The sequence below is a fragment of the Lygodium microphyllum genome, chromosome 19, assembly GCF_053477565.2.
Source record: "Lygodium microphyllum isolate KBCC chromosome 19, Lygodium_microphyllum_v1.1.10, whole genome shotgun sequence".
Lineage (NCBI taxonomy): Eukaryota > Viridiplantae > Streptophyta > Polypodiopsida > Schizaeales > Lygodiaceae > Lygodium > Lygodium microphyllum.
In genome coordinates this window covers 132,062,917-132,084,502 of record NC_141153.1, presented here as the reverse complement: position 1 = coordinate 132,084,502, position 21,586 = coordinate 132,062,917, and the positions used below count along the sequence as shown (strand labels likewise).

The 21,586-nt window shown below is 43.3% G+C and overlaps 1 protein-coding gene across 6 annotated transcripts in view; it reads left to right on the top strand.

Annotated features, from left to right (window-relative positions):
* The window catches only part of LOC148020394 (uncharacterized), a 101,471-nt gene that overhangs the window by 49,148 nt on the left and 30,737 nt on the right, over positions 1-21,586 (top strand). For 3 of the 6 annotated variants that reach the window (XM_087700694.1, XM_087700693.1, XM_087700692.1), the window contains 2 exons: positions 2,758-3,093; positions 10,763-11,119. In XM_087700694.1, the coding sequence (XP_087556820.1) occupies positions 3,086-3,093; positions 10,763-11,119 (365 nt within the window). In that variant the 5' untranslated portion in view covers positions 2,758-3,085. The remainder of the gene's footprint in view (positions 1-2,757; positions 3,094-10,762; positions 11,120-21,586) is intronic. The other 3 variants (XM_087700691.1, XM_087700690.1, XM_087700695.1) reach the window with 1 other exon arrangement.

The window sequence follows — 21,586 nt, the reverse complement described above, 5'->3', positions numbered from 1 at the left end:
AGTAGAATATTCTTTGATGGGTGTTTTTGACAAAATTTCAAAGAAGGCTTCCAAGTCAACTGACAAAAGTAGGAAATCTGAGCCCTCAAAGTCTAGACTCAAAAAGAAAGGATAAGTGGAAAATCCTTGGAGGGTGCTTGCAAATTTGCTTTGAAGGCTTGGTGTTCCAAGTGTAATAATCTGGGACACTTCGGCAAAAAATTGCAGACTCAATTAACAACGATGCGGCATCTACAAGGCTTCTACCCATAATATGGAAGTGTGTTGGTATAATGCCATAGCCTAATGGCCTGAAGTGGTTGGTAAGGTATTGAGATGAATGCTACCGCTAACTTGAATACACCAGGACTGTATGTTGGGGTGGTGCTGATTGTGTTTTATGCTCAATAGGATTCCTCTCCCCCTGGCATGGTTGGGGTCGTTGAGGACATGGTCGAGGTGGTCAGGGAACCCCTTGTTTATCCAGAAAACAATGTTTCCTTTGCATGCAAGAAGGGCATTGGTGGTACGAGTGCCCGGAGGCTCAAGTGTATGACGCTCAAAAGCAAATAGATAAAGGCAAGAAACCAATGCCTTTAGTGAGTGTGGTCCAGCTAGAAGAGTTATTTGAATCCATAGTCAATGTGGTTACCTGCTCCAGGAAGTGAGCACTAGATAAACCTATGGAAGTTTCATGGCCTAAGTAGGAAGCCATTTGGCATCAAGTGGCAAACTGGTTTGCTGGCAGTTCTTGCAGCAATGCCAGATCCAATTTCAGTTTTCATTTCGACTGATGATCATGATTCTTTACAGCAGCGGTTGGATGGGTTGCAGGCCTCGATGGAAGTTCTTAACCCGTTATCCAAGGGGATGCTGTTCCGGTTGCGGATTTGGTTCTGCTGCTGTATTCAATCAATATTCATTTTGGGTCAGCTGCTGCTGAATTTTGTCCTAGCCTTCCTGGACCATCTCCTTAAAATTCTTCAGCTCAATCATCCAACCCTTCTGGTACTGGGGGTGGCTACTATAACTGCAGCAAGAATTGCAGATGAAGTGTTGGAAGTTCAAAGTGCTCTAGTGCTGCATGGACCGTTTCCGGTTTGTTTAGTGGATGATCACTTTGTTTAGTGGGTGTCCTTCATATTGGTCAGCAATATCTCTGTAAGGATAAGGATTCCAGAACCCCTTCTGAAGTTGCTAATCTGACCAGTGAGGTTCTAGTGGATGCAGACACCAATGCAGATTTGGTGGCCTTAGTGGCATTTGATCTGGGAGAAATCCTGTGGCAAGAAAGGGAGTTTGAGGCCCAGATGGAAAAAGTGACTTGGATGATATAGGATGAATTAGCTTCCTTTTATTTGGGAGCTGGAAATACAGAGCCACTCAAATTCAGTGTCACGCAAGACCCAAAATTTTGGAAGCAGTTGATTGCATTACTTAAGGAATTCCAAAATATATTTGCATGGGATTATGGGGATATAAAGGGATTGGATCCTTGCTTTTACCACCAACCCCGCATTGCGTTGAAGCCAAAGGTAGTTTTGGTTCAAATGCAGAGATTCCAGATGAATCCACATATGACAAAGCTTATTAAGGAAGAATTGGATCAGGTGCTTTGTGTTGGGTTCATTGCTCCAACAGATAGAGCTGAGTGGATTTCCCCTATTGTGTTCATGCCTTAGGCGAACAAGAAGTTGAGTCCATGTGGATTATTGGAAATTAAATGAAGCAACCATTCCCAACTCGTTCTCTCTTCCTTATTTGGATAGTATTCTAAATGAAGTTGCTGATCATGAGATATACTCTTTCCTGAATGGTTTTAGTGGGTATAAATAGGTCCGTTTGGCCTTGGAGGATTAGCAGAAAAGGGCCTTCATTATAGTGTGGGGAGTGTTTGTGTGTAGAGTGATGCAGTATGGTCTCAGTAATGCATTGGCCTCCTTCTAGGGTGATATATAGGAGATATTTAGGCCTTACCTTACTGACTTCATGTGGGTATTTTTGGATGACTTTGTGTTTTTGGTCGGGAGTTGCTCCTTGTTCATCATCTTCAGCTGTGTTTGACCTAATGTTAGGAAGTGAGTTTAAGTCCTAATTCGATGAAAAGTGTCTTTATGTAAAAGGTGGAATGCTTCTTGGTCATCCGGCCAGGATGGCATTGCAGTAGATCTACAAAGGTGGCTGCTGTCATGCAAGCAGAGATTCCCTGATCTCCAACAACCTTCCTTCGGTTTCTGTAGTTTCAGTGGCATAATTGACACTTGGGACTTTTGGACCATGCCACAATTCCTCTCAACCAGTTACCTTATGTTCCTGAATAAAAAATTTAGTGAGTGTGGAGTCTGATTTGGCTTTCCGAAGGCTTTGTTCTCATGCTCTCCAAAGCTCTTATTTTGATCTCACCAAATTGGAATAAGGAATTTCATGTGTTTGTGGGTGTCTTGGATAGTTCCATTTGTGGTGTGTAGGTGCAAGAAGATTCCAATGGATGGTTTCGACCAATCTACTATGCTGGCTGGCGTCTATCTCTAGTAGAGTAGAAATACTTTGTAACAGATGTTTGGACATGGTGCACTTGGTTAAGAAGTTTCAATATTACTTGCTTGGTCACCCTTTTGTGTTTCATATGGATTGCTCTACTTTGGTGTATCTGGTTAAGAAGTAGTAGAATGTAACCGGACGGTTAGCTTGTCGTGTTTTATTGCTACAAGAATTTGAATTCCTAGTGATCCATCGGCCCCGAAGTTCAGCATCTGGTTGTCGACTTTCTTCTTGCAGATTGACAGAATCCACCAATAAGACATGTAAAAATGACCAAGCTAGTGGAGCATCATTGGATAGATTGAGATGCCAAGCTTCCATCTACACTTTGGGCCTATCACACATCTTTCAAAGTGGCTACTGGATTATCTCCTTTTAAGTTGGCTTCTAGGATGGAAATTGTTGTGGCACTCCAATTTTTGGTCCTTGGTATGTGAATTGTAGATGTTGTGGATTGGTTGGTTGTTGGAGCAATCCTTACCATTTTGATTTGAAGCTTTGAAGACAAGGTGCAGATCGTCTAACTTCGCCAAAAAAAAAGGCTCATTGTTTCTCCAAGAAGCAGATGTTCAGGCAAGGTCAAGCAGTTTTGGTTTTCAACACATGAATGGGAAAGCTACTAGGCAAAGTGAAGTTCCTCCAAAGAAGACTATTTTGGGTGTTTCAAGGTTTTGGCTCCAATGCTTTTTACTTGATGGATGTGTAGGGAAATTTGTTGCCACATATAGTCAATAGGTTTTGACATTGGCATTATTTTGGTTCGGGGCTGCAATGTCTGTTTCCAATTCAGGAGAGGGCAGAAAAATTTGAATCTAGAGCACTTGGTGTTTTTGGACCTATTTCCTTTAAGATGGATCTGACTCTAGCTCTATTTCCGATGGTTGCTTGGATTGAGATCCAAGTAGAAGATTTTTGCGGCTCCGATTGCTTCTTTGGAACAATGTTTCTATGTCAAGTGTTGTTTTTTATTGCCTTTCAAGGTGCATGATGAAAACGATGGTATTATGTCTCTTGAAGGTACACAAAATTTTCACCAAATATTGTTTGGAAACCTTGCCCCTGATCTTTTGCTCTTTGTGTACTAGTATCTACTCTAGTACCAATATCTCATCCAACTCCTTAACCTCGGGCTGAATTTCAGTAGATACATCCTTTGGCATATCACCATGAAAAGGCCTTAGTAAGCTTACATGAAAGGCATTATGTATCTGCCAGTGTGGAGGCAATTTCTTCCTATAACATACATCACCGATCTCTCCAACACTTGCATCGGCTTGTAGTATCTCATACTTAGCTTTGGGTATAATCTCTCTTCGCCCTTCATCTTTTTCAGCCTTGCCTTTTCAAAACACAACAATACATAATCGCCCTCTGCAAATTGCAACGCGCATCTACGATGATTTGTGATCTTTGAAGTTCATATTTAATCTTCTCATAAGTTGCATCTATGCTCTCCACATAGTGATCAGTCTCAAAGATATTATCCTTTGTGTGTAAAATAGGGAGTACTTTCTTACCACCCTCTACTACCTCAAAAGGAGCCTTACTAGTGGAACCATGAATGGTATGCAAACTCAACCAACAGCAAATACTGTTCCCATTGTGCTTTGTGATTTGATATATAGCACTTCAAAAGATCCAAAACTGTGAAGTTAGCCTCCTTAGACCAACCATCAGTTTGTGGATGAAAGGATGAAGAGAATTTTAGTGTAGTGTCCATGTTCTCAAACAGTCCCTTCCAAAACAAATTGGTCATTCGTAGGTCTCAATCATTGATGATCGACTGTGGCTTAAACACATGTTGCATAAAAGACGTGTCATATGATTAGCTGTTATCTTCTTCCTCACTCGAATAAAATAGGTCTGCTTAGTGAACTTGCAAATTATAGTACATATCCCATCATTCCCTATAGATGTACAAGGAAGCTCAAAGATAAAATCCATAGCAATACTTTGTCAAGGCCTATTTGGAATAGGCAAGGGATGGAGTAAACTCGACATCTTTTGCCCATCATACTTCACTTTCTGGCATACTTTTGGACTAATAAATCTTGGACTTACATTTAATACTATGTCTGATTTTAAAAAAGACCATAAAATTTAAAGTCTATACTTAATGTTTGGACTGAAAACATAAACTTAGAGATTCAAGTCAAAAGTATATGCAAAATAGAGTTGAAACAAGACTCAAGAGTCAAGACCCAAGAGTATGGTATGAGTTATGACTCATGACTGATGAATAATGAAACCAACAACATTATTGAGCCAAATTGGCAATCTCATACAAAAAGATACACAAAAACGGATTGAGATAAAAGTTATAGCTCAATTCGAATCAAGATACATGATCAAATGGCAAATCCCTAGGTTCTAAGGGCTCATATCACTATTGGCATCGGAGGTAGAAGATCCTTGTCATTGCTTGAGGGGCCATCACTCTCCTCAACAAAATCACCCTAACCAATGACACTGCCCTCCTCATCACACTCGCGCTCTCTAAGGTTTATGTGAAAGATAGTGATAGGTATATTCTTACGGGCCAAACTAGGAGTGCTTCTGGAGTCACTCCCACACCTTGTGTAGTATCTAAGGGCCTCATGAGCATCACGGGCAGCTGATGTGGATGTCGAAGTAGAAGCTCCACCACTAGCAGTGTGAGGGCGAACAACAACATGGGCTTGGTGTTCATGAGTATGAGGGACCTGCCAGTCTATCTCCTTGAGCTCCAAATTAAGCTCTCTAAATATTTGCTCCTCCTCCAAGTCCCTCTTGCGAGTCACACTTTTAAGTGTGCTAACGGAGAGCTTGAGCACATCCACATTTACCTATATATTTAAAGGATGAAAAATATAAATTACATAAATAAAATATCTCTAAATATATTACATAATTTTTTAATAAACTTATGAACTAAGAAATATAAAAATTGGATATACGGTATACTTGTCTTGCCATAGACATCTCATGCATATTGCGTAGCATGCATAAATTGGAGTGATAATAAATTAGTTGCTCCAATTGCCGTATTCTAAGGTTATTACGAATTTTGGTGTGCACAAGGGAATAGGCGGACCAATTCCTCTCACATGCATTTGACGAACAATCCTAAACCATGTGAAGAGAAAATAAGTTTAAACTTCAAACTTGTAGGTTATAACTAGAATCAAATTTAAAAAAAGAAGAGATTTTCAAACTTGTGCAAGAATGCGTAAGGCCACTCTTTGGAGGTGGGGCAATTATCAAAATGTGTGATGGTGTAGAGAGACAATAGGGTTTGCGGGGAGAAGGAGAGTGTGTACGGCAAGCATTGAGTGAGAAGAAAAACTCAGAAACACAAGAAGAACTCGATGATACATTGAATCATGCAATGAGAAGAAAAGTTGATATAGTGGAGCCAAAGCTTAGAAGATGACTGCACTGTCCTATTTGAATCAGGCAGCAGCACCTGTGGGGAATCTGCCCAGCAAAGGGAGCAAAATGCAGTCCTCTGGGCAGTGGGCTATCGAAGTAATCGTTGGAAGGTGAAGGATAGCACTTGAGGGAGCAAACTGCAGTCCTCTGATGCCATTAGAGATGAGGAAGATGATCACGAGTTGTCCAGGGAGCAAACCATAGTCCTCAAATGCCGGGGAGTGGCATGGGCAACAAAATGCAAATCCTAGATGTGAGTGAGCTACCAAACACAGATGATGACAGCCTAGAAGCTGACGCCAGGTGTGTGGATGCTGACGCTAGATGACAGAAGTGATGGCAGGTTGCAAATGCAAACACTAGTAATTTGTGTGATGACACCCGTGGTCGGAGAATCCCCCAATTTATCAACTAGAGCAGCCAAGATGAAGCCAGGAGTGGGAGAGGTGGCACTTGATAGTGGAGATCCTCTAGGAGTGCAAACGCTAGCCTGTAGCTTGACGCCAAGGTGTGGATGGCTATTGCCAAGGCCTTGATCTTGGTGGTACCTAAAGATCCTGGGTATCAATAGGAGAAATGATTGCTCGAAGATAGCCATCCCGAAAGAGTAAATGGTGGGTGAAGAACTTCATGATGAGTAAGCATCCCCTCGGAGGGTGGAGATGCAGGGGCCGTCTCTGAAGCCAAAGAAGTAGGAGCCTCTTTTGAGGGAAAAGTATGTATATTCCCCTTTGAATCCCCCTTTTCGAGAGAGAGGGAATCTAAAAACTCACGGATCACGGACTCTTAATCATCAAATGATGAAGAAAGTGCTGTCGGTCGTGCCAAAGAAGGTATCTGGGGTGTTGAAGACATCGAAGAAGTCCTAGAGGTGGCCTCTCGATCTTGAGTAGTCAAGGGTGGGGAAAGGGGAGGCTCATGTTGAACTGAGAAGGATGGGCAACAATTGCTCTCTCTCAGTGGAGCGAACTGCGGAGTCGAAGTAATGGAAGGTGTTGAACAACCACTGTCTCTGGAAGGAATAGATTGCTGGGGGGATGGTATTCAACAATAACTGTCTCTCAGTGGAGCGAACTATAGAATTGTGGGTTATTGAGGTGGCATTTGTGAAACCATAGAAGAAGTAGAAGCAACCTCTCTAGCATATTGCGGTGGTTGTGAGGAGGCCGTGGTGCCTAACGATCCTCCATGCACAATTCGAGGCATTGTTCATGATAACTTGCAGAACATTTGTGGCCCAAATTGTGAGATTACACACGATGAAGTTGGAATAAATTTGGGAGGTTAAAAGAAAAGAGAGATTGCAAAATAATGGATTTAGAAGGATTTCCTCAATAATGGCTTGCCGCATGTCCGTGGTTCTTCTTCCCCTTGTGTGCTGAGATCCACCACTCGTAGGAAGTACGTGCCAAGCGGGCAAGAGATGAGGATGTTGATGATCCCCTTTTTTTTTGCAGTCACTCAATCCATTGGATAGGATAGAGCATCGGTACTTTGCCCATGTATACACGGGTTCAAGGGACTTGCCAATCCTCTCTCTCTCTTCTCCAAGGGTTTCTTGGTATCCATGCCATTGTATATGACACTGTACCATCCCTTGCATGGACTAGTGGTAGCAATGGCTTTCACCATCTGCTTACATTGATCCACTTTGAGGATATGGAAAGAGAGATTGCACTCAAATATGGTGCGTGCAATCTTTATTTCCGCTTGCCTTTGGCTCTTCTTGAGAAGGGAGAGAGGACCAAAAACTTGTCTTGTTGCTTGGGAAAGAGTGGCTTGCCTCTTGGGCATAGGTGTACCTCTTGAATGGCTTTTTCTAGATAGGATAGAAAAAGGCTCTCCAACGGAGGAAACGAAGGCGGTTGGAAAGAGATCTTCACATCCGAGATCTCATGATCAGGAGAGACCACCTCCTCACTTGCCCTTGAAAGGCCTTTGTGTCGCTTTAATGACAAATATTTCCGACGATAATCTTTAGATACATCATTAGGAATATCGGGGCATGGTATGGTCTCCCCTCCTAATTTGCAAAGGTGGATGAGAAGGTGAGTGGAGGATGAGATTTGGAGCTTTGGGCAATACTTGCATTGCCACTTGCAAGTATTGAATTTCTTCTTCACTTGCTCGAAGTAGTTACAATGCAAGAGAAAGGCCTCACGAAGAGGGGTGTCATTGATGATGTATGAAGAGAGGGCCATAGATGGAGTAGAGAGAGGCTAGAGCTTAATGGAGGAGAAACTTGGAAGAGTTGAGAATGGTGTGATTACCAATATCTCAACACCCCTCCTTAGCCACAACCAAAAAGTACAAAGTGTGTAGAGGCTTTAGTAAGCAACCACCTGCAAAGTGTGGGCACACCACAAACATGGTAAACATCAAAGGCTATCATAGAAAAGGCTTAGTGTGGATACCAAAGACAGTGGATATCCAAAGGCTATAACAGGGGCCTCACAAAGTGTACATAGGCTGTAGTATACGATTACATGAGGAGTTTACAAGCTTATTTCAAAAGCGTTAGGACTAGGCAATACAAGGCTAAAAAAGTCTATCAGAATAGGAGTAGAAGGACTGATGAGGCTTGTCCTTCTCCTGGTAATCTTCTTCTTCTTCTTCTTTCACTCCATGGTCTTCTTCTTCTTTACTAGTAGCTAGATAGGCCTTTTGAGGCCTCTTCCTGGCATGACAGAATTTCTCCATGTGCCCGATCCTTTTGCAAAAGTCACATACTAGCTGATCTCATAGAGGTGATCATTTGGGAAGCCCTCTTAGTAGGAGCTAGCCTAGGTATGAAGCTCCAGTTGCCCCATGATCTCGGCGTGGATCGTGACTTGCATGATGCGCGCCATCAATACAAACAGGAACAGGCACAAATAGGGCAGCGATGGCAAATTTCTGCAATGCTAGAAGTATAGTCCACCAATGTCAGCAACTGAAGTGCCACAGAGAAGCTTTGGAAGTTGGGGAAAAATTCTCCAGAAGGAAGCTTAGTGAGATATGGCCTGGTTTGAGAGATGAAAGCTCCAAGCAGAGTAAGTACAGGCTAGTTATGGTTGCCAAGAAAGGTCAAGTGGAGATAGAGGTGGAAGATGAAACCTTCAGTTGGACTTGAGCTAAGCAATGATAAAGAGGAGCTGGAAGAGCAGAGAAGGAAGCTGAGATGAGCTAGGCCATGCCCGATTGGGCTTTGATACCATGTGAAAATACATGGATCTAGGACATGGCTATGGAGGTTGAAAGAGGAAGAGTGAGCTCATGAGGACATAGACATTAAGACTGACTGTCACACAAGTGAATTAGGTTCCAAGATTGAGACTTGGACTCATAAACACAATCTTGTATGTTGACAATGACACAGACACTTTGTTGGAAGGACAAAAGTACTATGACATTGCATTAAAAAAGAGAGCAAGTACATTGCTTTATAGGGATAGACTGGGCTGCACTTTCTACCACTGTGCATATGGGATTCTGTATCCTGAGTCCACACTGCTCCATACAAAGAGGCTAAGCTGGGTGTGATTGCCAATATCTCAACATCCTCCTGTTCTTGCTCCTCTCCCTCCAAATTGTTTGGCCCCTCCTATTGCCAATCCGGCAGCTCGAACTTCAATTCCTACTCAAGTGGTTCCCCTTTGTATGGTGGATACTCTAGATGAACCGGATGACTTTGGAAATTCGGACAATAACTAAATCAATTGGGTTTGAGTCCACTGTGCGTGTGACATGTTTTGGGTGCTGGATGTCGGATGACCAAATGGTTATGTAGTTGGAAGAGTCATGTAATGAGTTATGTCTATTCATATGTGCTGATTGGCAGTTGGATGTAACCATATGATGTATTTATCAATGATAATAGAGAATCATGGTTCTGTTGCACATTCCATTCTATTCTGTTTAGTATTTCCCTTTTTGTTCTATTTTTTCATCTTCATGATCTGATTCGCAATATGTTATGCCTATGTGTATCCTATGTTGGGTATGGACAATGCAGTCTGTGGTATTATGGTGCTATGCCTGTACCCGATTACAACATACATGCCAATATGGGTGCAAATGTGTCACAAGTGTGTGATTCATCCTGTGCCTTTTCATTCTGTAGTTTGTAGGTCACCTCCCTGACCATCTTACTAGTGAAGAAGGACAACTGGTTTGGCCTGTGGCCTTGTGGACACTGCATGGGTGGCTGTTGTCTCCATAATGAAGCCAAGCACTTGACGATGTAATCTGTATGGGGGGTTGCCTCTTTTGAAACATACTACAGGAATAGCTGGTATATCTTTATCACAAGTTTTGCCGAGTAGAGAGTTTTACATGTGAGTCAAGTACTTAGAGCTATAATCATGAGCGATCCAAAAAATCTCATGGTAGATTTGACCCTTGACTCTATGAGTGCTAAAGAATTTTATAGTGATTGCAAAGCTTTTTCCAATGCTGCAACACAAAACTCTCCGTTGGCTGCGGAAGGTTGGAAAAAAGCACATTTTGTGAGATTTGAGTAAGTGTGGGCATTGGACTTGCACACATGCTTATTTGAGTTGCCTAAGGAATTGCCTAAAAGTTTTCCTAAGGTCTGCAAAATTTCCCAACAGCTTGCTTAAATATTTGAAAATTTAAATATGCTTGCCTATATTTTTCATCTTGTTTTGTTAAGTTCTATTTCATGACGAGTGAAAATCTCTGAGGCATGGAGTCTGATCAGTTATGTAGTCTGCTCTACTGGCAAACCTGTGTGCACAAATTCAACTTGTATGAACAGATGCTTATAGGACAGACTCTTGGATCTGGTTTTGTTACAATTCTTGTTTTGACTAAGAGTATTTTTAAACAGGAAATGGCAAAAGGTGCGGTTCCAACGTGAGGAGGAAGAAAAACACAAAACTAAAGAAATACTTGAGAGGCGAAGGAAGGAGAGAGCTCGATTAGCAACATATATCTATTCATCCTCCCGATTCCATGCAAATGAACCCCATAACAGAATACAAGGACAGGTTGGCATTTCAAAAGCAAGTGTTGCTGTATTGAGAAAGAAGACAGCAGACCTTGACATTCATACCAAAGTACCAGATGTTTCAGAGACTGACAGTCAGACCAAAGTGACCTCTCAAAGAGTCCACCTAGAAGGACATCTTCCTGCTGCATTAAGCAATGATTTTGGGTTATCAAGTATCGACACAAAAGAGTTAAGGTATATGGCTGGTTCCTGTCAATATAAAGAAAGTAATCCCTGTATTCTGTAGAAATGAGTGGATTTCTGAAGTGTCATGCTGTGCTATAAATCATCAATCAGAATTTAAAGCCGTGCCTCAACTAAGGATGGCTAAGGATTTTTTATCTGATTGTGTAGTCTCTTTAGTTGCTCAGTAAAATCCTTTTCTAAAATGCCTATGATGTGTCAAATGAAAGAAAAACCATACATTAAGGAATAAATCTGAAGATGCATGTTCACAAAGCAGAATACGAGTCACTAAATGCATTGACTTCCTGGTCCTGAATTTATGTTTCTAGTGATTGTTATATTTGAGTTCTCAAGCTAAGAAGTTCATAGCCAAAATTACATGAATCATTGCATCAAATGTTGTCCAATGCTTCTATGTTTTACTGGTTAAGCCACAAAAAATGGCATCTAATTTACTATATTTTCGTGGCTCTTAACAGTCCCAAAAAGCCTGTAAATCAATTATAATGAGACTCCAGAATATTCAGTAGGACAACTAGGAAGTTCTATAAAATGGGAGTCAATGTGCACCGCCACTTTCATCCCTTTTATTCCTCACTCTCTCTACCTTCAGTGCCAGCTCTCCTCCATAAACCTCATCATTTTCCTCTCATTTGCTGCTGTCTAGGCTGTTGCCTGCTGCTGCAGCCTACCATACCTCTAGGAGCTATCACCTATATCTCCAACTCTCAAAAGTGGCCGTGTCTGCTCCTCGTGCATCATAGGCTGCTGTTGCCTACATCTCCAGCCTTTGTAGCATACTGTCTTCTCATCTGCAGCCACTCCTTATTTCTGTGTTTTGTCCACGAGCTGCTTCTCAGACTTTGTAAGGCTATCACCGAGCTTCATACCCGTGTTTTACCTCTCCAGCCATCACACTTGCTGTGTTCATAAGTCCAGCCTGCTCCCTGCTGTCTTCAGCCTTTAGTCAACAGCTATCCTCTTGAGACCTGCTACATTTGACAGTCCTCTTCATCTACGATGCTCCCAAAGTGGTCTATATTAGATTTCTGCATCAACATTGGTGGTTTGCTGCACCTGGGATCTGTAATTAGAGGGTGACACTCTCCAGTCAGCCTGCTTCTACAAGAGGCAGTGGCTGTTGGACAGCCTCCACTCCTTGAGCCTAGCACATGTATCCCTTCCTTGCTCTCTCTTTATTCATTCATCATCTTCTTCATTTCATATTGCCTGAGTTCATTGTGTATTCACGTTCGTACTCTCTCTGTGATATCTTCTAGTGTATCATTACATTACTAATCACATGAAGGGTGGAATCTTCCTAGGTCTAGAGCTATCATTCAATGTTCTCCAAAACTTAAGCCTAGAAGGTCAAGAAATGCCTTGTGTAAGCTAAGAAGGGTGAAATCTTCCTAGGTTTGAACCTATCATCCAAGCATAGTGTTGTGAAGAGCCATTGCTTTGATCTTCTAATGAGAGCAACCTATAAACTTTGAATAATCCAAGTCCTTCCACATAAATATGCCATCCTCCTTGATTGTGAAGATATAGCTCTCTCTCCATTGGTCATAATCATTCTAAGTAGAATGTCTCTTTTGGAAAAGAAACTTATCCAAGTCTTAAGAGGTATCTGCAGTTGTCCTCCACCACTCAGGGGGTACTCCCTTCATCATAGTCTCTATCATGGTCATGGCTTGTGTGAGGCCTTGAATTTTCTACCTCTTGAGTGTCATTTGGTAAATCTCAAATTCCAAACTACTTTTTTTTTGCAAATAAAGTGTGGCTAGTTATATTAGTTAAGAAAAAACCTGAATACAAAGAAGCGCTCATGCTCAACAGACTAGTTGGAGCTGATGCAGAGTCACAGATATATCAAGTATACAAGCCTCTTAGGGTGGTCTAGAGGGATGGGGGCAAGAAGCCATGGAGGGGGGGTGTATCGCCATCTGGGGCTGCTTGCGTGCATCACGAAAAACAGGTTCTACTGCCGCAAGTGTGCATGGAATGAAAACGGAGCTCCTGACGAGCTCGAGACTCGCCCTGCACCTGGTCCCATTTGGCCGCGAAGGGAGTGGATGATGGAGGTCCAGAGCTTTGCTAAAGTCGCCTTTAGAGAAAGTCTCTTCCCGCCAAAAATCTCCTGACATTGCGCCTTCCAGATATGCCATCCAGTGAGACTCTCTACGATCTTCCATACCTCAGAGCGGTCTACTGTGGGCTCCAGTACCTGGTGGATGGGTAGAGCCTCTAAGCCGACCATTGTGTACGACCCAGCCTTAATAAAAAATATCGTGTCTTGCATCCCAGCCTCATACAGAAGGTGATAGCCTTGGCTGACTGTCTGCCAGCAGAAAGCTCCCCATGAGATACATCCAAGGCTGGGTGCTATATAGCGGAGGATATGGCATGCTCCTCTCCACACAAGCTGTGCCACCTCACACGATCAAAGGCAGTGCTTTGGAGTTTCCAGAAGCTGCTATGTGCAACGTTTACACCCTCCATCCTTCTGCATCTAGGCTAACCAACTCCCCACCGCCAAGCCTCCAGGTGCCACCATCCATAAGAAATAGGATACCCTCCTCGGCCTCCAGCTGTCCCATAGGCGGCGCCAAAACGTTCATTAGAAAGCGTCCATGATGCTGTGCTTTGCCCAGTACCTGCTATGGGGCGGCGCCCATTCCATGTCCTCCTGCATCAGTACATGTCTGCCAATCCTGGTCTCCAAGAACCTCGATGGCTTCTTGGCGACTGCAGTGGCCGGCCATAGCCACTCTCTTGGATCCCATTCCAGCTCGTCAAGTGGCCTGCCCTCCCAAATCTAGAGGCGCCACTCCTGGAGCTCCTTCTAGAAAACATAGGGGTCCAGCCACCATGTCTTCACCTAAAGGCCCACCACTCCAATCCTCCTCTACGAAAGGACAGTTATCCCCTCATCCTACTGCCCTCTGTCAAGGGCCAGACGCCCCCCCTCCTGCATGGTGAAGAAAGTCCTATGTGGAGTGCCGCCCACTCTACCTGCCACTTGTAGGGGGATACCTGTTGGTGAAAACTTAGTGGTCCATACCTCCTCGGGCTCTACCGGCTCTCGTATTGGGGGACCAAGCCACTCCTAGGGTATTGCTGCGTCAATCTCCCTTCTCCTCAACTCAACTTCTCTTTGGCAACCTAATGTCCGCTACAACACCTCCTCGTCCACCATCTTGTATACCTCCCGCCAGGTCCTCATGGTGCGGGCCGGCGGGCTAGCCAACCCACTGGATGTGGGGGCGCTTGCCAATCTGTACCGTCTCTTGATCTCCGACCTGGGGATTCCAAATCACCGGCTGGTGGTCTACCTCCTCTTGGCAGCCTGGGGGGCTCTGAATTAGGACCTTAGGGAGGCCTTGCCACACACGAAGTAAGCTTCGTAGGAAAGGGGATCTGGGGGGGCGTGATTTGGGTCTCGTGAAGATCCATCTCAAGGATGGCCTCCAATCACCATTAAAGCCTCGGTCTAGACTCCTGGAGACTCTCCTGCAATAGGACCTTCCAAGTTTGTCCTCCTAGTGTGAGACCGCGGACTATTAGCTTACCCAAAAGGGCCAGACTCTGATACTTTGGGTCTATGATTCCAAGCTCACCCTCTGATTGATGTTGGATGATGGTCGCCCACGCCACCTTGGCCCGAGAGTCCTTGGAACTGTCTGACCCAGCCTAGAGGAAATCCTGCACTAGGCGGCGAAGTTGAACTACACAGGACAAGGAGAAGCATCAACACGAGGCGATGTACCAAGCCGTCGCTAGGAGGACCTGGTTAACCACCAGAGCTCAGCTTGCTAGGAAAAGGCGAGCAGTATGCTAGTAGGTCAGCTTCCTCCGAATAGAGTCGAGGACTGGAAGAAACTGCTAGACGGGAGTGATGTCGAGTCCCACCTGGAACCCTAGGTAACAGACGGTTTGCCCTTTGCACACCCACCATCTAAATCCCAACTGGACGCCCACTCCATACTAGAGTCCGGGTTTGTGAGGAAACCGACCGACTTTCGCCAGTTGATTTTTGCTCCCGCCACTGCAATACAGAACACCTCGAGAGCTAGTCTCACTCTCTCCGACATCAACTCATCGTCCTCTATGTAAAGTGTTGTATCATGTGCATACTCTGAGTCTAGCAGCTCTGTCTCCTCTCTCACCAGAATTCGGAGGCAACATAACCCGCTCACACGTGATCTAAGGAAGTGAGACATCGCGTCTACAAAGAGTAGGAACAGATATGGGGCTAGTGGGCAGCCCTACCGTACCGATCTCTCTAGCCAAAACTCCTCCCCTCGTTGGCCACCTATGAGAACTCTGCTGGTAGCCAATCTATAAAGTGTAGAGACCCCGCAGATCCATGCATGGGGGAAGCCCAACCTCACCATGGTGCCCTCCAAGAAGTCCCAGTCCACCCTGTCATAGGCTTTCTTGAAGTCTAGGAGTAGTATAACCAATCCCTGACCACTGTGTTGGGCCCACTTTGTCGCCTCAAAGAAGGTAAAGACATTGTCCAGGATGCTCCTATCCTGGACAAAGCTTGTCTGTGTGTCATGAATGATGTTTGGGAGCACGAGGTGGAGTCACCTACCAATCATCTTTGCCAGTGACTTATAGGCTACTGACAATAGGGTGATCGGTCTCCACTGGGATAGCTCCAACCGGTCCCTCCCTTTGGGGAGGAGACTGATAAGACTTGCTGATAGACTCCTTGGCATCCGTCGTGAGTTGAAAATCTCCTGGAAAGCTATCATGAGGACATGTATTTTTGAAACCTTACTTAACATGTGGATTAATTTTTAATCACATGATTAAGTAAATGTTGCACATGTGAGGTGCAACTGGAGTTAAAGTAAATTTACGAGCCCGAGATCCGAAGAAATCACGGGATGTCAAAGGCAAAAGTTGCTATAAGTTATGCCGCACAAGTACTTGGTGGTATCCGGTGCCAGTTGTTGGCCTAGGTCATCCATTTGGTCATAAGTGTTAGTTGATGACACAAGAGAAGTGGCGTTTAATGGTACCTAACACCAATCTGATGGTCAAAGATGGCGCAGAGACATTTGGAAATGGAAGTTACCTAGCCACGTTAATTATTGGCCAGTTAGATTATTTTTCAGGGCACCGAAATAATTATTAGATTAATTTTCAGTATTTAAAGGCTGTAAATTAATATTTAATCATGGAAAATGTTGGAAAAACCATTTGGGAAGGTTGCCACTTGTCAAAAATGCCCATGCAAGACTGAAAAACGTCTTTAGAGGCTGGAGAGAGGCATTTTTATAAATTCAGCCTGCAAGAGAGAGGGCGGGGAGGCTATTGGTTTGATTTGCAACCATTGAAGGACCTTCTGAGGCTGCCAAGGGCAGAAGAAGACCAATCAACAGTAGGAGATAGCATCTATAGGTTGTTGAGACAAGGCAATAGCAGTAAATGACTGATTTTCTTCAATTCTTTGCATCTAGAAGCTATTGTGACAAGGCAGCAGCTGCATTTGACTGATTTTTAGTTATTCTTCTCGACAAAACTTTGAATTTTCTCTCTACAGCTTTCTATCTCATCTCCCAACCATTTCACAGCCTTGCTCCGAAGATCTCAGCATTTGGACCCCTAGAGGCTGAGAAATTTGAGATTTCTCTGTTGTAAATCCTAATCTGCAGTAGCAGAAATTAGGGTTTAGTAGTAGCCTCGGGAAGTGTGCTAGAAATTGGAAGCTCCAAGACTTGGATTCAACAGGACTGAAGCTGTTTTTAGCCTATTCAAGGGGAGGGACCAGCAAATAAGGGGCATTTTCCATCTCCATCAATTCGGGTGAAGGCCAATTTATTGCCCGAATCAAGGGGCGAATCAGATTAAGAACGTGCTGTTGATTTTGTACAGCAAGGGGAGTTGGAATACCAAAAGGGATTGTGAGAATCCCATTGTAAATCAACTTCTTCTTCAATAAAGATAAAGAAATACCAAAAAGGGTGCCAATTTTGGGGCGAACCAGGTTTGCATTGTCCAAGATCAGTAGGTAAATTTGTATTTTTAGATTTGCATTAACTGTTTGCTGCTGTAATTAAGTTGTAATCAGGGATTTACCACCCATCCTCAGAAGGAAGGTTGGTTACATGGTTCCATTGCCGGGATACCACTCACAATCCCTTGATTTGGTGGGCCCAAGGCATCTGATTGCAAGCCAAAGCTTTGTGCTAGTGCTGGTTTTTACTCTCAGCTGAGAAATTACAGCAATTTGTCTTCATACAGTGAGATGGACTCAAGGAATGATGATGCCTCTCAATATGAACATTCACATGGGAATGAAGAAAATACAATGCCTGACCTTGGACAAGGCTTAGACCATGGATAGCAAGCTGAAAATGTTGCCTTTGGGTAAGATGTACGGTCTTCAAGGCATAAGGAGGCTGATGACCAGCAAAGTGAAGAGGAATTTGATGACCAGTTCAAGAATCGGATGAGGACAGCAACAAACCTCTCTTCTGAATTGGCAAAGGATCCTGAATTTACCCGATATTTGAATGCTTCAAAGAAGGACAACAAAGGCAAGAAGAAGGGGATTTCTTCTACACCTTCGGGACAGCAAGATGCACCAAAGATAATGCCAAACCCTTCATTTGAAGCTCCCAGAGATGCTAATGAAATAAAATAGTTGGTACCTACAGGATGTAAGGCCATCACAGAAGTGCCAATCCGATGGATTTTGGACAGCCAGGCGTGCATGCTATGATGGGACAACTATGATATTTTGGTGGAAGTACGATTTTTCATACTATGGTTGGACAAGGACCACATATGGGAATGTATGGCACAAATCCCTATGGTATGCAGCAACCAATGCATGGAGTGCAAGGCCCAATGTATTCGGGTGTGGTTGGAAATATACAAAACCCTATGTATGGTAGCATTGGCTTGATTCCTGGGGCAAAAAGTAGCATGTTTGGTACTGCATTTGCACCCCCGAATGCTTATGGGGCCCAAGGAATGAATGTTGGTCATGGAAATGCTCCGTTTGGCGTTGGTTTTGATGTAAATTCAGAAAATGCACCCTTTTTGTAGCAGCTAGTGTATGACAACTTGACACCCAAAGGGGTAGCAAAAGACTATGATGAGGTTGGAAAAGGAGTGAAGTTTGAGTCCTTCAGCGGTGTACAAGATAGGCTGAAAGCTTTGACTTTCATTCAGCAGTTTGATGCGGCCTATTCAGGGGGGAACTTCACGGAGTCCTCAAAGATTCGAAAGGCAGCCACTTTCTTGAAAGGGAATGCATTAGAGTGGTGGTCCACTCTTTTGATGCAAGGTAGAGCACCGTCAACGTGGGTACAATTCAAGCAAATGTTTCCATCGAATTGGTTGACAAGTACCCTTGAGGTGGACATCATGATAGCTTGGAGTAAGCTGGATGTTAAGGACTGTAAGAATTTGGAGCAATATAATAAGAAGTTTTGGGATGCATTGCTGCCTATTACTTCTTATTTCCCTGTACCCCTTCATGAGCAAGTGGAAAAATATGTTTGTGGGATGCCCAAAGGAATCAGGGATTTTTGCATTAAATCCACCGTGTCTAGCATGTCTCGGCTTATAGAGATTGCTGCTACAGCCGATGCTTTGCTGCATGGGAAGGATTCTAGAGAGTAGGGAGAAGCCGAATAAAAAGGTGTTTAAGGCTGAGAAAAGGGGTAGATCTGAAAATAAGTGTGAAAAGAGGCCAAAACAACAAAGAAAGGGCTCGAAAACATTGGCAAAACGTAGGGAATTGATGGGGCAAATAAGGCTGCAAATAAATGTTTTATTTGTGAACAAGACGGTCACATTGCAAGGGACTGTCCCAATAGGCAGTAATCTGGAATATCAGAAAATCAAGGAGATTCTAAAGGAAAGAAGCCTAAAACATCAGTGGGATTGGTGCCCGATGTTATTAGTGATTAGTCCAATGATGATGTTGTTGAGTTGTGCAGAGCATGGGGCAAAAATTAGGGATCAACATGCATTGATTTTCTTTGATAATGGTGCATGAGCCAACTTCATCTCTGTTGACATGGTTGCTCGTCTAGGCATCAGAGAGGATGAGATGGGACCCATGGGGGAAGTTGGAATGGCATGTAAAGGCCATGCAGAGCTTGTCACACCGCTCATTGGAAAGCTTCGGTTGCACATGCAAGGATATGTGGACAATGAAGAGCTCATTGCTCTACTTGAGGGTTGTGATTTATTGCTTGGTATGCCATGGTGTCACTGTATGCATGCAGTGATTGATTCTTGTGCAAAAAAGATCACTATTCAGCATAAGGGAAAGGTACTCACACTTGATGTAAAGTTAAAAGGTGAATCTTTCCTTGTTGTATTTGCAGTTGCCTTTTCTAAAGTAATGAAAAATAATCTTTCAGCGTACTTGGTTTTTACTAAGGATAAAGATGATAGTGAGAATGTTGGGAACATGTCTAAGTTAGAGAAGGATCGCATGCCATTTCTGAAAATGTACGCTGATTGCTTCTCTTAGTCACTTCCAGGGTAGCTACCGCCTGAAAGGCCAGAAGATCATGGCATAGATCTTATCCCTGGAAGTAGCCCATCTAATAAGCCATCCTACAGAGTCAATACAACCCAACTAGAGGAGATTATGAGTCAGGTAAATAAGCTGTTAGAAAAAGGGTTGATTCAGCCGAGCTCATCTCCTTTTTATTCTCCAGTGCTTTTGGTGTAGAAAAAGGATGGTTCATGGCGTATGTGCATTGATTATCGTGCTTTGAACAAGATCACAATAAAGAATTGCTTTCCCATTCCTCAGATCGATGATGTTATGGATAGATTGCAAGGGGCAGTCATATTTAGCCGTATAGATTTGAAAAGCGGGTATCATCAGATACGCATTAGACCGGAAGATATGTCTAAGACAACTTTCAAGTCATCTTTTGGATCGTATGAGTTTCTTGTTATGCCTTTTGGACTTACAAATGCTCCTGCCACTTTTAATTGGATGATGGATCGTACCTTCAGGCCACATAGAGGATTTGGGGCACTTTCTTTGATGACATGATTGTCTATTCAAAGAACGAGGCAGAGCATAGAAAACACTTGGACATTGTGTTCAATGAATTACGCGAGCATAGACTGGTTATCATTGACAAGAAAAGTGAATTCTTCTTGCATGAAATCCACTTTTTGGGGCATATTGTATCAACTGATGGTATTTGCATGGACCCTGCAAAGGTTGAGGTGATATGATCATGACCACCTTTGAGGAATGTGCATGAGATCCACAGCTTCTTGGGTTTATAATCTTACTACAGGAAGTATATACGCGGGTTTGCTAGAATTGCATCTCCATTGCATGCCCCGCAGAAGAAGGATGTGTCATTTAGATGGACAACAGTGGAAATTTCAGCATTTGAAAAGTTGAAGGAAAAGATGAATTCAGATCTTGTGCTTATGTTGCCCAATCTAAGGAAGTCATTCATAGTTCAATGTGATGCATGTGGTAATAGCATTGGGGCTGTTCTTATGTAGGATGACTGAGTTGTGGCTTATGAGAGCCAAATTCTCCACGGTGCAGAAAAGAATTTGGAGGTCTATGAGAAAGAGCTCTTGGCTGTAATTCATGCACTGTCTACGTGGAAACATTATTTGTTGGGGGACTGATTTTACAGTGTAGACAGACCATCAAACTTTGAGGTACTTTTTGACGCAGACAAAGTTGTCAGAGAAGCATATGAGATGGGCAAATTTTCTCTCTATGTTTCATTTTCAGATTGTACGTGTTGATGGTAAAAAGAATATTGTGGCTGATGCACTGTCACGTAAGCCACAAATTTCAGCCATCAGCATGGTTTATCACATTGAGTTGGATGCCACGAGAGAGCAATATGTTGTTGATTTGGACTTTGCTAATGTTTATGATCAGCATTGCAATGGCCAAAGGCATGAACACTTTGTGCTAAGAGATGGATTTCTGATGATGCATGGACGACTATGTGTCACAAAGCGGTTAAGGCCTAGAGTTATCTCTGAAAGTCATGTTTCTTCGTATGCAGAACATAGAGCTATTGATGCCACGGTCAAGGCAGTGGAGCATTTCTTTTATTGGCCAGCTTTGAGGCATGATGTAAAACAGTTTGTTAAGACATGCATCGTATGCCAGAAGGCAAAGCATGATAGGAAAAAGATGCCGGGTTTATTGCAGCCCTTGCTTATTCCAGATAGGCCTTGACAGAGCATTGCGATGAACTTTATTTTTGAGCTTCCTAAGACACCTACAGGGAATGATGGGATATGGACTATCATTTGCATGTTTAGCAAACAAGCCCATTTCATTCCGGTGAGGAAGAAAATAAAAGCTGATCATATGGCATGATTGTTTTTACAGCACATCTTTAATTATCATGGTATGCCAGAGTCGATCATTAGTGATCAAGACCCTCGGATGACTAGTTTATTTTGGAAGGGCTTGTTTGAGAATATGGGTATCAC